The 15,584-nt window shown below is 33.2% G+C and overlaps 2 protein-coding genes across 2 annotated transcripts; one reads left to right on the top strand and one right to left on the bottom strand.

Moving 5' to 3' along the window:
• Positions 1–7,550: 7,550 nt before the first annotated feature.
• On the bottom strand, positions 7,551–9,976 carry LOC108871900 (vegetative cell wall protein gp1-like). Its single transcript, XM_018658930.2, has 3 exons — positions 8,830–9,976; positions 7,987–8,751; positions 7,551–7,898 (listed from the first exon to the last, which is right to left on the bottom strand). The coding sequence occupies exons 1-3, from the start codon at positions 9,260–9,262 to the stop codon at positions 7,750–7,752; spliced, it is 1,347 nt and encodes a 448-aa protein (XP_018514446.2). The 5' UTR covers positions 9,263–9,976; the 3' UTR covers positions 7,551–7,749.
• A 1,549-nt stretch (positions 9,977–11,525) lies between these two features.
• On the top strand, positions 11,526–14,110 carry LOC117134391. Its single transcript, XM_033292698.1, has 5 exons — positions 11,526–11,638; positions 11,718–12,539; positions 12,662–12,893; positions 12,983–13,951; positions 14,030–14,110. Exons 1-5 carry the CDS (start codon positions 11,526–11,528, stop codon positions 14,108–14,110), a joined length of 2,217 nt encoding a protein of 738 aa, XP_033148589.1.
• The last annotated feature ends 1,474 nt before the right edge of the window (positions 14,111–15,584 follow it).

Raw genomic sequence — 15,584 nt, forward strand, 5'->3', positions numbered from 1 at the left:
TCAAAGAATATATTAGCATAGTCACTTACTTATTTTGTTTTACAAAACAAAGTATCAGAGTCTTGAAAGTTAAATCCATATTATTGTAAATGTACATAAGAGTTTGTGATTACATATTTAGTGATTCTTGTATATGTGTCCAAGAAAGTTTCAATGGCTTAGTGGTATCTGCTCTATATTTATGTCATACTAACCCGGGTTCGATCCTTTCCTTTGCATTGTTTTTCATTTTTTACGAAAAAAATAAATGAGATGACGTGGCAACTTCGGACTCTCTGATTGGACGATTTTTTGTGCCTACGTGGACACTCTAAGAGGAGCTTATATCCCCCTTTTAGTATAGTACTAGGGTTTGGCCCGCCCTACGGGCGGGTTTGTCACTGAAAAATACGTAAATAGATCATTAATGTTAATGCATGTTTCTAAATGTATAGTTTTCTTAAAATCTAATGAATTTACAGAATTTTGTTTTGTAAAAATATAATTTTAACCTACAGTTTTATATATATCGATGTTGGTTTATAACACATGCGTATCTTTGAAATTAATAGGATGTTTTTTTCCGTCTTCACGCCTCTCTTCAGCCTCATAACATCTAAAACGATGGATAATATTTTATTAAACAGTAATACTTTTATTTGCAATACAACATTAACAAATTATAAAAATCAAAGAGCAGAAGAGAAATGAAAAGCTCTCACCTATCCGAAATCCGTTGGTATTCTTAATATTTATTGGTGAAAAAAATAATTTTCACCATTTTTTAATCAAAGTATTATGGTAATTTTTTTAAAAAAATAAATAATTTGCTAATGTTTTTCATTAAACATATTTATAAAACATTTTCCAAGGCTCTTGAGCATTTTAACTTCGTTAAGTTTTGTCTTAGAGTGGTCTTTTTATTTTGTGTATATTTTAGATGTTTACATTAGTTTTTAATAATATTTATTTAGAATTATTTTAATACAATAATTTGAAAACATGATTTCGTTTTTAGTATATAATTGGAAGCAATTTTGTATATGTAATACCAATTTTATGGGATATAAGAAAATATTCATAATAAAATATGAGGATATTCGTTCTGAGTCAGTGGCATCGTGTTTGATAATCCTCTATTTCAGTATAACATTTCAATTGTGTTCTTTTGATTATTCTTCGTTTGTCTAATGTTGAAGCGGAGTCACTGGCAAAGTCATATTTAGCTCTTGCGTTATGTAACTCAAGACTAAACACTTTTAATTAAGTTAATAAATATTATTTGATCCAAAGAAAAATGAGGATATTTTGATTTTATTTCACTTTAGTACATTGATTTAAGGATGCTCGTAAAATTTTATTTATTTTAAATAATTAATCGTTATATACTCTCATCCTCCACAAATAAATAAAGTATCAATTTATTTGTGTGGTGCATTTTATATTAGTGATCTTTTCTAAGTGTTTAGTTTCTCTTTTCTAAAAGCCTTTTCTTTTTTTTGTTAGTATCTCTTCAGTTACACTCCATTTTTGGTTCGATAATAGTAGCTTAACTCCATGTTAGTAATCTTCTCCATGCGAGTTTATATCTTCTCGCCTCTCATTTCTAGATTCATACGTAGATTATCTACTGTCTCTTAATGATTTGCGATTGCAGAATTTATGTATGTGATAATACCTTTCTCCTCCACCAATTTTTTGCTTCTGTGTGATCCTCCATTCTCTTATTAAGTGTTGCCTCACGTTCTTTATATCATATGACTAACTTAAGTTAACATTTTTTTTTAAAGCATAATAACTGATACCGAGTTAACATAAGTTTGTAAGTAGTAATTTTCGTTCGCTAAAGTAAGAAGTTAAAGTTTATGATGCTATAAGTTATTACATGGATCTTTATTTAATTATTCTAAGCATATGTCAGTATACATTTTAACCGAAGTACATACGTACTTATTTTATGCAAAGTTATTAACAAAGAGATATATAGGTGAAAAAAATTTGGAACTCAGAGACGTAAAAAAGAGGTAGACTTGGCTTTGTCGAGAAAGTAAAGAGCCAAAAGAACAAACACCAACTCACCGGCGAAAAAAACTAATATGTTCTTTCTTCGATCGTGGCAGAGACTCATGGAGGTTATTGTTCTCTTACATCTTCGTTTTCTTTTTTGTTCTCTCCCCTGGTTTGGCCCTACCAGATTATAGATATCAGGTGTCAGCTAAAACATGCTTTTTTGGTTGCCTGACACGCGTTGCCGTTTTCTATGCATTTCTATGCTTTTTTTCTATATCCAGTGACGCACGAAGGTTTGAAGAGGCCTAAAGGCAATATGTTTCAAATGTTATTTCTTTTCGAGGGAATGTTTACTATTTAAAACAATAGCCTGTACTAAGCTGATAATTATGAAAAAAAGATAATTTTGGCGTCTTTTGAAAATGATATGATGCTGTATGAGTTTTTATTCGTAAAATGATTTATAAATTTATGTCATTTCCGTTTTCAAACCGCTTTAATATTAATAGCATCTTCTCACTCATGGTGGCCCTAATAGTTTCCTGCAGGAAATGTTACGCCGCAATAGCTATCTTTGTATAAAATCAATTTATGAATAAGTAAAGATATCCACGGTCATATGCAGACTGGTCATATGATACAACCACAAATCATCACAGTCCAAACCAATAGTGGATTCACAGTAACATGAAGTAATATGAAGCATACATAATATATAATCTACGAAACTTTTTAAAGGTTACTAACTTTTGTAACTATTATTCTGTTTACAATAACCATAATTTTGCTTATTTCTCGAGTCTTCAATGTTTAAATTCTCACTGTGCTGCTATGTTTAAGCTCTTAGTAGATTTATAATGAGGGCAGAACCAATCACTAACAACAACTGCAACTAATTAATTAAATCTTTTGGATAAATCAACAAATCAACAAAGAAATGGACCTTAAGCCCCACAACTATCTCAGCATTGTTAAGAGATTTGGAGTGATTGTTGTAATATGTAGCCTTATATGTTTCATCTATGTTTCAAGTCATGTATTCCATAAGAGTGGGTTCATTATAAAATAAGGAAAGAGTAAAATTAAAAACTTCCAATGTCAAGCAAATAGAAACAAAAACATCTACGACAAAATTATAAATTAGATAGTGGACCAACTGTACCAACATAAACTGAGGAACAAAAGACAAAATGTATGTCAACACATTGGCTTAGTTCCTCATATATGCTTTTTCAAAGTCTATGCATTTCGATCCTTCTTCGGTGGATTCCTTTCAGGTGAAACTGGTGGGACGTCGGATGGAGTAGAGATGAAGACATACCTGGAAGCTCAACGTTAGTATTACCTAACGACATGAGTTGCTCAGCAGATCAGAACCTGAACATCTCAGTAGGGATCGGATTAGCAACTGCAGGCACTTCGACCATCTTTGTAAACTTGTTTAGCGAGATAGCCACAACAGAATCACAAAGCTTGAAATGATTGTTGCTTTTAGTCACATCAAATTCACTAAGCTCATATATAGCTCCTTCCCGAAGTTCTCGGAAAGTGTTCAGCCGATGAACAGATACAAATGCTTGGATGAGAGAAGACTGCAAAATAAGGATATTTGTAATCAGAACCTAGAATCTGAGGGCATGACAACAAAGACGTAATACAAAAAACTTCTAAACTTATCTGATCATCCAAGAGAAACATATCGACACCCATTAGTTCACCACTTTTCTTAACATTCATAGCTTCTCAAAATCTGAGTAGGCCTGTCACAACGACCCAAGCACAACGACCTGGCCTCAACTCGGAAAGGGAGATCTGGGAAGCAGCCATCGTTCTCGCCGTTCTGTGTTTGAGTTATAAGTAGGAAAAATCAATGATTCTGTGATAACCATGAAGCCAGAAACGCTTATTTATAGCCTCTAAATCGTTAAGAATCTGAAGAGATCGAAGTTTCTGATGTAATGAGAAGTAGTGGGGGAAGACTTTATTGAGATTAAATGTCGAGTTTATGGCTTCAACATAAATCATGGTGATTCCGTTGCTCAGTTTTGTTTTACGATAGAGAAGATGAAATTAGGTTTCATAGAATGCGGCGTTGAAAACAAAGAAGTTTGATTACACATGGCACTGGGCCAGCCATCCCTTGTAGAAAGCCCAACAAAAACATACAATCCGTAATTGTAATTTTATCGCATGAGAGAGTACTTGATAATGAAACCCATAAAAAAATACTCACCAAAGGCCCAAACGTAACAGAATGTGATTCAGCCTATGTGACGTGTTCAGATGAAATGTTGTGATTGGCTAATTATTTTTGGTGATGTGGCAGCCTATAATCCTTTTATATTTGGCTTTTAGTATAGGAGAACCTAGAATCTGAGGGCATGACAACAAAGACGTAATACAAAAAACTTCTAAACTTATCTGATCATCCAAGAGAAACATATCGACACCCATTAGTTCACCACTTTTCTTAACATTCATAGCTTCTCAAAATCTGAGTAGGCCTGTCACAACGACCCAAGCACAACGACCTGGCCTCAACTCGGAAAGGGAGATCTGGGAAGCAGCCATCGTTCTCGCCGTTCTGTGTTTGAGTTATAAGTAGGAAAAATCAATGATTCTGTGATAACCATGAAGCCAGAAACGCTTATTTATAGCCTCTAAATCGTTAAGAATCTGAAGAGATCGAAGTTTCTGATGTAATGAGAAGTAGTGGGGGAAGACTTTATTGAGATTAAATGTCGAGTTTATGGCTTCAACATAAATCATGGTGATTCCGTTGCTCAGTTTTGTTTTACGATAGAGAAGATGAAATTAGGTTTCATAGAATGCGGCGTTGAAAACAAAGAAGTTTGATTACACATGGCACTGGGCCAGCCATCCCTTGTAGAAAGCCCAACAAAAACATACAATCCGTAATTGTAATTTTATCGCAGGAGAGAGTACTTGATAATGAAACCCATAAAAAAATACTCACCAAAGGCCCAAACGTAACAGAATGTGATTCAGCCTATGTGACGTGTTCAGATGAAATGTTGTGATTGGCTAATTATTTTTGGTGATGTGGCAGCCTATAATCCTTTTATATTTGGCTTTTAGTATAGGATAGATGGATCAGGTTTATATATAAAACAGAGGTTTCGGTTTTAATTTGTATCACATCTTAAAACCTATAAAGTAACTATAGGTCGTTTCAATTTGGATTATATCGGTTCGATGCAGATATTCTCGAAGTAAAATATAAAATTTAAAAGCAAAACATAAGTAACAATACTTATTTATATAGAATTGGGTATTTAATATACTTATTTAAATTTCAAATAAATTTTATTAGATATCATATCAAAATAAATATGAAATTGGATATTTGAAGTATATATTTATATTGCATATTAATTTGGGCATTCAAATATTTTTTTAGGTTTTTTTTTTACTTTTTGAGTTATGTGTCTGTGTTCGGCTAATAAAATTTCGATTTCGGATATGTTTTATAAACCATGTAAGATTCATTTAATCTTTTTTATATTTCAGATCGGATATGAATCAAGTTTTTTTAAAAGACTTTTAACGTTAAAACCCCTCAACTAAGTTTGTTTTAGGTAAAACTCATCAAATTAAGTTTTAACGAAAAAACCTCAAACTAATTTTATTTAATGAATTAAAGTTAAACCCTAACATGTCATAATTATCATTATTGTCGGTAAATCTTTAATTTAGGGGTTTCTACATTAAGTAAACATAGTTGAGAGATTTTACCATTAAAAATAGAAAAAAGTAAAAAAAAATCAAAATTTTATAATATTATCTAAAATTTAGTAACTTAAATTTTCAAAATTAGCATTTTTAATTTTTTTTTCTGTAAATATACGAAATTTGATATGTTTTTAACATCAACATTATATATGTATAAATTAAAAATGTAAAATCCAGAAAATATTATAAAAATTATCTAAAGATTTACCTGTAGTAAAATTATTAAATTAAAAATTAAAAAACAATAAAATATAATAAAATTTATATCTTATCTAATAAAAATGTAATAATAAATCTTTTGATAATTTTTATTATATTTCTGAGTTTTTACATTTTTTATTTATACATATATAGTGTTGTGAAGGATTATTGGTTGTTGTATTTTAATGCATTTGAAAATCTGAACAAAATCTAGTGTTATTAGTTCTGTTATTTTAAAATATGTATTAAAATCATGTGTTATTGGTTTAATGATTCATAAATTCTATATTAAATCAAGTGTTATTTAATCGTATGGATTTACTAATATATTTGATTTTATAATGGATTTGAATGGATTTGTTTGTTAAAAATACAAAGACTCAAATCCGAGGAAAAACCTCCGGATTTGCATATTTTACTTGGATTTATAAATACTATATGGATTTATAAATCAATCAGAATATATAAACCAATAACAGCTCCTTGATGTTAAAAACACATCAAACTCATATATTTACAAAAAAAAAAACTGATAATTTTGAAAATTTAATTTACTAACTTTTAGATAATATTACAAAATTTTGAACTTTTTTGAATTTCTTAGATTTTTAATGGTAAAACCTAGGGGTGTTCAATCCGGATATCGGCTCGGTTCGGTTTTTTTGGTTTTTTGGTTTTTTGGTTATTAAAATACAACTACCATTCTAAATTCATATTTAATTTGGTTCGGTTCGGCTTATATACTGCCGGTTTGCAGTTTATTTGATTTTATACCAAAAAAGCATAATTATTTAATTTGAAATCATATTATATGATTTTAGAATCATGTTGTCAACGTAGTCATTTATTAAAACATTATTATATATTTAAATAAAAGAACAAAAAAATAAAAAAATGTTTCTATCATCTAATAAAATAATCAAATCAAAGCTTGAAATTTGGATTCATTCAAGTTACGCACTATTTAGTCTATACCATCCAATTAGTACCTTGAATTCCTTTTTTTTTTGTGATTTCGTATTTATAAATGCAATTGGTTATATATTAGTTATTCAATATATACTTGGAAATAAAATGGATTCGTTTAATTTACCCATTTCTAATATATAGTATACACTATATGTAATGCTCATGTATACCAGGACTGACCAACTATTGAAAAATTAATGTTTTATCTACGAAAATTAGGATCACTATTTTCTTATATTGCTTGTATACAGTATATATATTCTGAATAATTGGTCAAATAGTTGTCTAAAATTGAAAAATATACAATTTAGACTATACCCATCCAGTTAGTACCTTGAATTCTTTTTCTGATTTCAAATAAATGCAGTTGTTTATATATTAGCTATTCAATTTTGTACTGGCAAATGACAAATGTGGATTCATTCAACTTACGCATTTCTAATATCATAATATAGTTTCTAAATAATGCACATCCCTTTTTACTCTGGTAATATAGCAATGAAATAATAGATGCAATAAAAAAAATCAACTAGAAATAAAATAAAAATATAGCAATAAAATAATAGATGCATGAACTAGTCCAGTATTTAAAAGAAACATGATACGGTGGAATCGAAGAAATATTAAGAATACATTGGTAAGCAAACAAACAACAGAAGTATTTTATTATTCATCAAGTGACATCAAATGTATTTTTGTACATATTTCAAAGTACATTGGGAAAAAAAGAAAAGAGAAAATAAAGCACATGTAAATGTGTGAACTAATAACTCCATAGTGAGTGAGTTATTGACTCGAACATGAGTCATATCAAAATCCTACTAGCGACAATCTAAATCAACAGAGTTTTTTTCCTGCAGAAGAAGAACCTCCACCATCATCGTCTCTAGGGTGCTTCCTCCGCAGGTTTTGAATCTTACTAGAAATCTGACTTTCTGTGACATCATGGTTTTCCATGAGTTTTTTAACATCTTTAGCGTTTGCACCTGAGAGTATATTAACAACTTAAATGAGTAAAATAGAGGAAAATAAATGAAAATAAAAAGAATAAAGGGAAGAGAGGAAGATCATTACTGTTTAATCCACCAAGACTTTCAATGGCTTCATTAAAAGCCTGCATCAGCTGATCCGTCCAGAAAAGTCTGGGTACGTTTCTTGGGCCAAGAGGAACAATAGGTGGGCCTACAAATAGGGGCTGGGAGAAGTTACGGGGCGGGAAAATTGGTAACGTGGAGAACCTCGGCGAAGGAAGAAGTGGGTTGCAGCTGGATGTAGGCGCCGGAAGAGAAGATACCGGAGGAGCCGGTGGTGTAAGTCTGAGCGAAGTGCACGGACCAGTCGGCGAAGTCGTTGCCGGTGGTCCAAGGCCGAGCGAAGTGGATGGGCCACTCGAAGAAGTCGCTGCCGTCGGATTCGATGGTGTAAGAGGGAGGAAACCGGATGGGACAGTCGGCGAAGCCGCTGCCGGTGGTGGTAACGTGGAGAACCTCGGCGAAGTAAGAAGTGGGTTGCAGGTGGATGTAGGCGCCGGAAGAGAAGATACCGGAGGAGCCGGTGGTGTAAGTCTGAGCGAAGTGCACGGACCAGTCGACGAAGTCGTTGCCGTTGGAGCCGGTGATGCAAGAGTGAGCGAAGTCGACGGGCCACTGGACGAAGTCGTTGCCGGTGGTCCAAGGCCGAGCGAAGTGGATGGGCCACTCGAAGAAGTCGCTGCCGTTGGATTCGATGGTGTAAGAGCGGAGAAACCGGATGGGACAGTCGGCGAAGCCGTTGCCGGTGGTGGGAGCGGAGGGGAAGCGTTAACCAAATTTTGAAGTGTGGTCGAGAGAAGAATGTCCTCTGCGAATCAAGAAACGCAAGAGAAAGTTGAGAAACCATTAACAGACGAGAAAGCAAGAAGAAGAATTAAAGAAGAACCTGCATCTTGTGCTGAATCAACATCGTCCGCATGTTTCTCCTGTATCTCGACTTCTTTAACCTGATCCTCAGTTGCATTCTCTTGATCCTCTGTTTCTTTCTCACGCTCCTGGTTTATTTTCTCACGTTCCTCCACCGCTTTCTCTTCGTCGTCGAGTGCTTTCTTCTGATCTTCAGTCATGGTTGCTTTCCTACGCTCAGCGATCGCTCTCTTCTGATCTTCGATTTCTCTCTTCTCGTCCTCGATCTTCTTTCTCCGATCTCTGAGTGCGTCTCTCTGTTCTTGAAGACGATTCGCCCTTTCTTCAAGCTGTTTTCTCCACTCGGCCCTCTCCTTCTTTGCATCTTCGAGTTTCTTCAAGTAAGCCTGGATTACAGCGATTTTCTCCGGAATAGTTTGAGCTCCATCGATCGCTCCCAGAAACTTTGACATGATGACTGATTATGAGTTCGTTCGTGTTCAGCGAACAAGCTTTTATAAGGGGGTTACGATAAGAAGTTTTAAAATTACGTTTTCGTCAACTTACTTTATATAATTTGCAGAATAACCCTTCGAAGCTCAAAGTCTAAATTACCCTTTTTGATCGTCATAACAAGAGGCTGCCACTTTGTTAAGATTTAGGATTCGGTTCAATCTCAATTTAGGTTATTCGGTTCAACCAAATTTAGTTTGGTTCCGTGTATGCTCGGTTTAGTTATAATTTAGTTCAAAGATCCATTTATAAATCACAACATAAAATCAAATACCATTTACTAACAATAGAAAAAACTTCACTCAGTTACTTTAAAAAATGTGTTTGGTTTTGTCCTGCTTGGATCGGTTTGTCTTGGTTTGGTTCAGTTTTATACTCATTCCTGGCTATAACGACCAAAAACTGCATTTTAAGTGTACTATTCGGTTCCTCTACTTTCTTTTACACTATACTAGACATCTGCCTTGCGTATGGTAAATTTATATGAAAATTATTTTAAAAAATATCGTATGGAAAAAAATTTATATTATTGATCGAATTAATATATTTGGCTCTTAAACAATTTTTTAAAACCTTTTTTTTGTTAATTACATAATTTATTTACTAATGAACTGATCCCATTTTTAAAAATATTTTAGGTCAAAAAATTATTTATCGCATAAAAACATAATATTTAAGCTGAAGAATCTCGTTCCTACTATTTGGTTACAATGAAACAATGTCCGCTCGGTTTTATATCATGATTTAGCGATTTAAAAGTTAATTATGGTTATGAGAATGTTACGTTCACGTATCAATCCTATCTATCTTCGATAGTTTTCTCCTTTTTGTGTCATTTTGGTCATTGCTCGATATAAATATTGACTTTGGAGTTTATTCTCATTTCTTTCTTTTATTTTGGCCTTAGATTTAGAAAATGTTTAAGATTCAAAATTATTAAAGAGATACATATTTAGGTTAAGATATGCGCCTTGTGCAGAATAAATACTTATTTTATATATTTTCTGCATATTATGAAATAATAAAATAATAATTATATATTAAATAACTAAAAAATCAGTTACTATTATGTAACAAATTGGCTTGCACATATAAATCAAAGGACCACTCTTGTTTATTCGCAATCATTTTAGAATAAATAAATCAAACAATCAATCTTATCTATCGTATATGATATATAATTAATTTTAAATGATGTGAAGTATATATATATATATATATATATATATATATATATATTAACATAAACACCTATTAAAATAAAATTATTTATTTATATGATTTTATTATCATTGTATCTTATTATAGAAAATAATTTAAACAGTGATCACAAAAGTTTATGTGAGACTTTAAATAGTTTTAGTAATTTATACTCGTTTTGAAAATTCAAAATACAACATATACAAAGCACACCGTTTTAGTAATTTCCAATATCACCAGTATGAGGTCAATCAGCATCCTCTAGCATAAGCTATGCCCGTTTTAACGAAGGGTGGCCGAGTTGGATCGACCATGCGACCAGCTCGGCCATCCGCCGAGCTGAACCAATCCAGCTCGACGGATGGCCAAGCTGAACTCGGCGGATTTAAATAAGTTTTACTATATTTTCTGGCCTTTTACATTTTTAATTTACACATATATAACGTATATGTTAAAAACCCATCAAACTCATATATTTACAAGAAAAATTAAAAATTCTAATTTTGAAAATTTAAGTTACTAATTTTAGATAATATTATAAAATTTTGATTTTATTTTATTTTTAATGGTAAAAGTTCTCAACTTTGTTTCGTTAATGTATAAATCCCTAAACTAAAGATTTGGCGGTATTAATGGTAATTATGATCTTCTAGGGTTTAATTTATTAAACAAAGTTAGTTTAAGGATTATTTTCATTAAATACTTATTTTGAGAGTTTATACCCAAAACAAACTTAGTTGGAGGATTTCTTCTTGTTTAAATAACCACCTAACCAGGGGGAAAAAGGGTTTTTAATTCCTCAAGTATTTTTAATTAGCACTTTTAATACCCAACTACAACTTATGCAGATTTATTCCCAAAGTCATTATTAATTATGCAAAATTAGACTTTAATACATCAGATGTTAACTCATCGTTAGAGGTGTTGATTATAATTAAAAAAAAAAAAGAAGAGAAAGACGGCTTTTGCTTTCAAAACTCAAGAACCCTAAAATTAATTTTCTCAAAGCAATTTCGAATCAGTATGGTGAAAATGTTCTTCGGAAACCCTAGTGGAAAACGGAATAAACTTCCGGTTCAGAGGGCACCACCTCTTTATGACGAGCCCACAATTCCTAATTCGACAGAGATTGAAAGGTAATCACTTAAGCTTTGTTGTATCATGTCTGAGTTCAGTAATTTTTTTATTACTTAAGTACGTTAATTTTTGTTATAGTCCTGTTGTTGTTGAAGAAAGAGTAACTAATATTGTTGAAGAAGTAGAAGAGATTCATAACGAAGAGGTGATTGCAGAGTCGGATTCTTCTTCTGTTGAGGGAGATGATTGTGAGGTTATAGTTGAAGATAGGGCTGGATATAAGGAGAATGAGTTATTCGAAGTAGAGGTTGGAGAGACTGACTTGTCTTCTCACTTTCAAGCTGCTGCACAAGAATATGGAGATGATTTGTATGATGCTAACGATGACAGTGGCGATGATATTTGGGACGATGATCACATTCCAGATCCTTTATTCAGTGATGATCGGAATGTGGAAGAAGAAGGCAGGCAATTCAACTACGGGCCTGATGACATTCTTGCGCTAGGAAAGACTTTTAACACTGCTGAGGAGTTCAAGTACGCTGTTCTCAAGTACTCTTTGAAGACACAATATGATATTAAGTTCTACAAGTCTTCATCTGATCGGCTTGGTGCCCACTGTACACAACATGTAGAAGAAAAGTGTCCTTGGAGGGTCTATTGTTCCTTTGAGAGAGGCAGAAACAAGTTAATGGTGAAAGTGTACAATGACAGTCATATTTGTGTAAGATCCGGTTACACAAAGCTTTTGAAGAGTGGAACAATTGGGCAGATTTTTGAGGAGAGGCTTAGAATTAATCCTAAAATTAAGTCACAGGAGATGGTGGATGAGATAAAGAGGGAGTACAATATGATTGTCTCACCCGAACAATGTCGAAGAGCTAAATCAGTGCTTTCAGCGAGAAGAAAGGCTGTGAAAGGCTGTGAAACTTTGCTCGGCTTTGGGATTACCAAGAAGAGGTTCTTAAATCAAATGTGGGATCAACAATGGAGGTTGAGACAATCCCAGGACCAGTGCCAGGAAGCATGCAAAGATTTTACCGTCTTTATGTTTGCTTTGAAGCCTTGAAAACTTCTTGGAGGCAGTCATGTAGGCCGATCATTGGATTAGATGATGCTTTTATGAAATGGGATATAAAAGGGCAAATGCTAGCTGCAGTTGGCAGAGATGGGGATAATAGAATATTTCCTATTGCCTGGGCTGTGGTTGAAGTGGAGGACAATCCTAATTGGCTATGGTTTGTGCAACTCTTGAAAAATGATTTGGAGCTTGAAGATGGATCAAACTGTACAATAATCTCAGACAAACACAGGGTGAGTCTTGTTATATATATATATATATTTTTTTTTAAAAAATATTGTTGGAATGATTTATACTTATGTATATGTTATTTGCTTGACAGGGTATACTAAATGCGGTTCATGAAGAGCTTCCTAAAGCTGAGCATAGGATGTGTGCTCGACACATTCTTGAGAATTGGAAGAAGACAAACAAAGACATAGAGCTTGAACGTCTTTTCTGGAAAATAGCAAGGAGCTACACACCAGCAGCTTTTAGGGATAACGTAGAGGCACTGAAGAAGTATAATGTTGGAGCTTATGAGTCTCTGCAAAGTACTGCTCCAACAACATGGTCTCGGGCGTTCTTTAAGCTTGGATCGTTTTGCAATGACAATCTAAACAACTTGTCTGAGTCCTTCAATAGGAGTGTTAGAGAGTCAAGGAGGAAGCCGCTTCTTGATATGCTGACAGAGGTTAGGAGAAAGAATATGGTCAGGAATGCAAAGCGAACTTTGTTAACTAATAGGTGGAATAAGAGGTTCACACCAAGAGCAGACAAGGAGATTGAACTGAATAGGCAGAAAGCTATGGATTGCATCAGGTATATGACCACAGGACATTCACATGAAATAGAGTATCACAGTGATGCTTACACCGTAAATATGGAGGAGAAAACATGCGGTTGTGGCTATTGGCAGTTGAATGGACTACCTTGTATGCATGCTATGTGTGTCATCACAACAACAAAGCTGAATCTCAATAATTATGTATCAGATTACTACCTCACCTCTACATGGCGCCAACTATATTATACTGGTATGAAACCGATTCAAGGTATGAAACTGTGGCCACGCTTAGGTCGATTACCCATGCTACATCCTCCTTCAAGATTCAATCGAGGAAGGCCTAATACACATGCTAGGAGGAAAGGTCCTCATGAGTCAGCCACTAATCCACATAAGCTTACACGGCATGGTCGTGTGGGAACATGCTCAAACTGTCGCAAAGAAGGTCACAACAAGACTAGGTGTCCTAATCCCACTGCAGCTCCTCCACCTAAGCGTCCAAGAGGTCGTCCAAGGAAAGCACAGGTTGTTTGTCTCGTTTAACTTCTTTTCTTATTGTGTTGTCAATTTTTTCTCGTGTAAAACTTTGATTGTTTGTTGTAGGGAGAGTCTTTGTCATTTGGAGCTTCTCAAACTTCTCAACCTTCTCAAGAATCACAAGGAGGATTTGGCTTCTCTTCCTAGCTTGTGTTCTTCACATTTCACTTGAGATTATTTTGTTAACTCAGTTTTATAAAAAAAACGATTTACTCTGTTTTTAGATTTTTGGTTTACAGTATTTATGTTTGGGTTTGCATTGTTTCTGGTTTCTACATGACTTTCAAAACCACATTATTGTTTCTTCAGTGGATTAATTTTTCTTTGGATAGTTTTCGTTTTGAATTTTTCTTTGCTATCCAATAATACACATGCTCTAGTATAGCCAAACACCGGACATGAAGAATACCAACTTGTCATCATCACCGAGGAGGATGTTCTCCATTCACATGCCGTTGCTTTCGCTGCAAGAAACAATCAACGACTCCCCTTGCAAGATCGTCTATCTGTGTAGAGATGTGAAGGACGCATTAATGTCTCGCTGGTATTTCAGGTGCAGATATCTGAAAAGAGAAGTGGATAGAAATGAAAGAAGACCCTCATGCTCAGCTCAAGAGACTTGCAGAGTTAGCTTTTACGAGAAGGGACCATGATTTGTAGTTTCTTTGATGCCTTGTAGTAAAAGTAATCTCTGTACTTCAATTTTTATGTTCCTTAGATATTTTTCTTCTTCATGTATGATTAATAACAACATTCACTTGCTACTTTCATGTTAAAGTACTGATGATATATGTGTGTCTAATCTTGATTAGATTTTACCAAAACTGAATTTATGTATCCAAAAGACGTCTATAAATAATTAGAGTTAAAATAATACCCAAAAAAAATAAAGAATTTAAAAGGGAAGAACACATGAAAATGAATATGCAGGAGACAATCAACATGAGTTTGAGGAGGAGATAATGTGCTCATGGGTAGATGCAGTTAGCTTAAATATTTCAATAATCATTATGAACAATTGAATAGTAGATACCATTTTCAAAAGCACGAGGTAAACCAAACAAAAGATGCCTAACTAATATACATATATAATCTGATTCGAAATTTCTCAGAGAAAATCAATTTTAGGGTTCTTGAGTTTTGAAAGCAAAAGTCGTTCCCTTTCTCTTTTTTTTTTTAATTATAATTAACGCCTCTAACGATGAGTTAACGTCCGATCTATTAAAGTCTAATTTTGCATAATTAATAATAAATTTGGGAATAAATCTGCATAAGTTGTAGTTGGGTATTAAAAGTGCTAATTTAAAATACTTGAGGAATTAAAAACCCATTTTCCCCCTAACCAGGTTCATTTCAAGATAGTTATTTCATCTTATATATTAAAACAGAAGTCACAACCTTGATTCATGTGTAATTTTTTTTAAAATGGACCTAATGGACCTATTCATAAAAATTCATATTACATTTTAGTTCAGACTAATAATAAATAGAATTTTTAAAATATTTTAATCATAATATCTTTTGATATGTTTTCATTTTAAATATAAATATATTTATTTTAAAATTCTAACAAATCTGTTTAAAAACATTTTTACAAGATCTTCATTTTCAAAATTATATT

Source organism: Brassica rapa, chromosome A05 (assembly GCF_000309985.2).
Source record: "Brassica rapa cultivar Chiifu-401-42 chromosome A05, CAAS_Brap_v3.01, whole genome shotgun sequence".
Classification (NCBI taxonomy): Eukaryota; Viridiplantae; Streptophyta; class Magnoliopsida; order Brassicales; family Brassicaceae; genus Brassica; species Brassica rapa.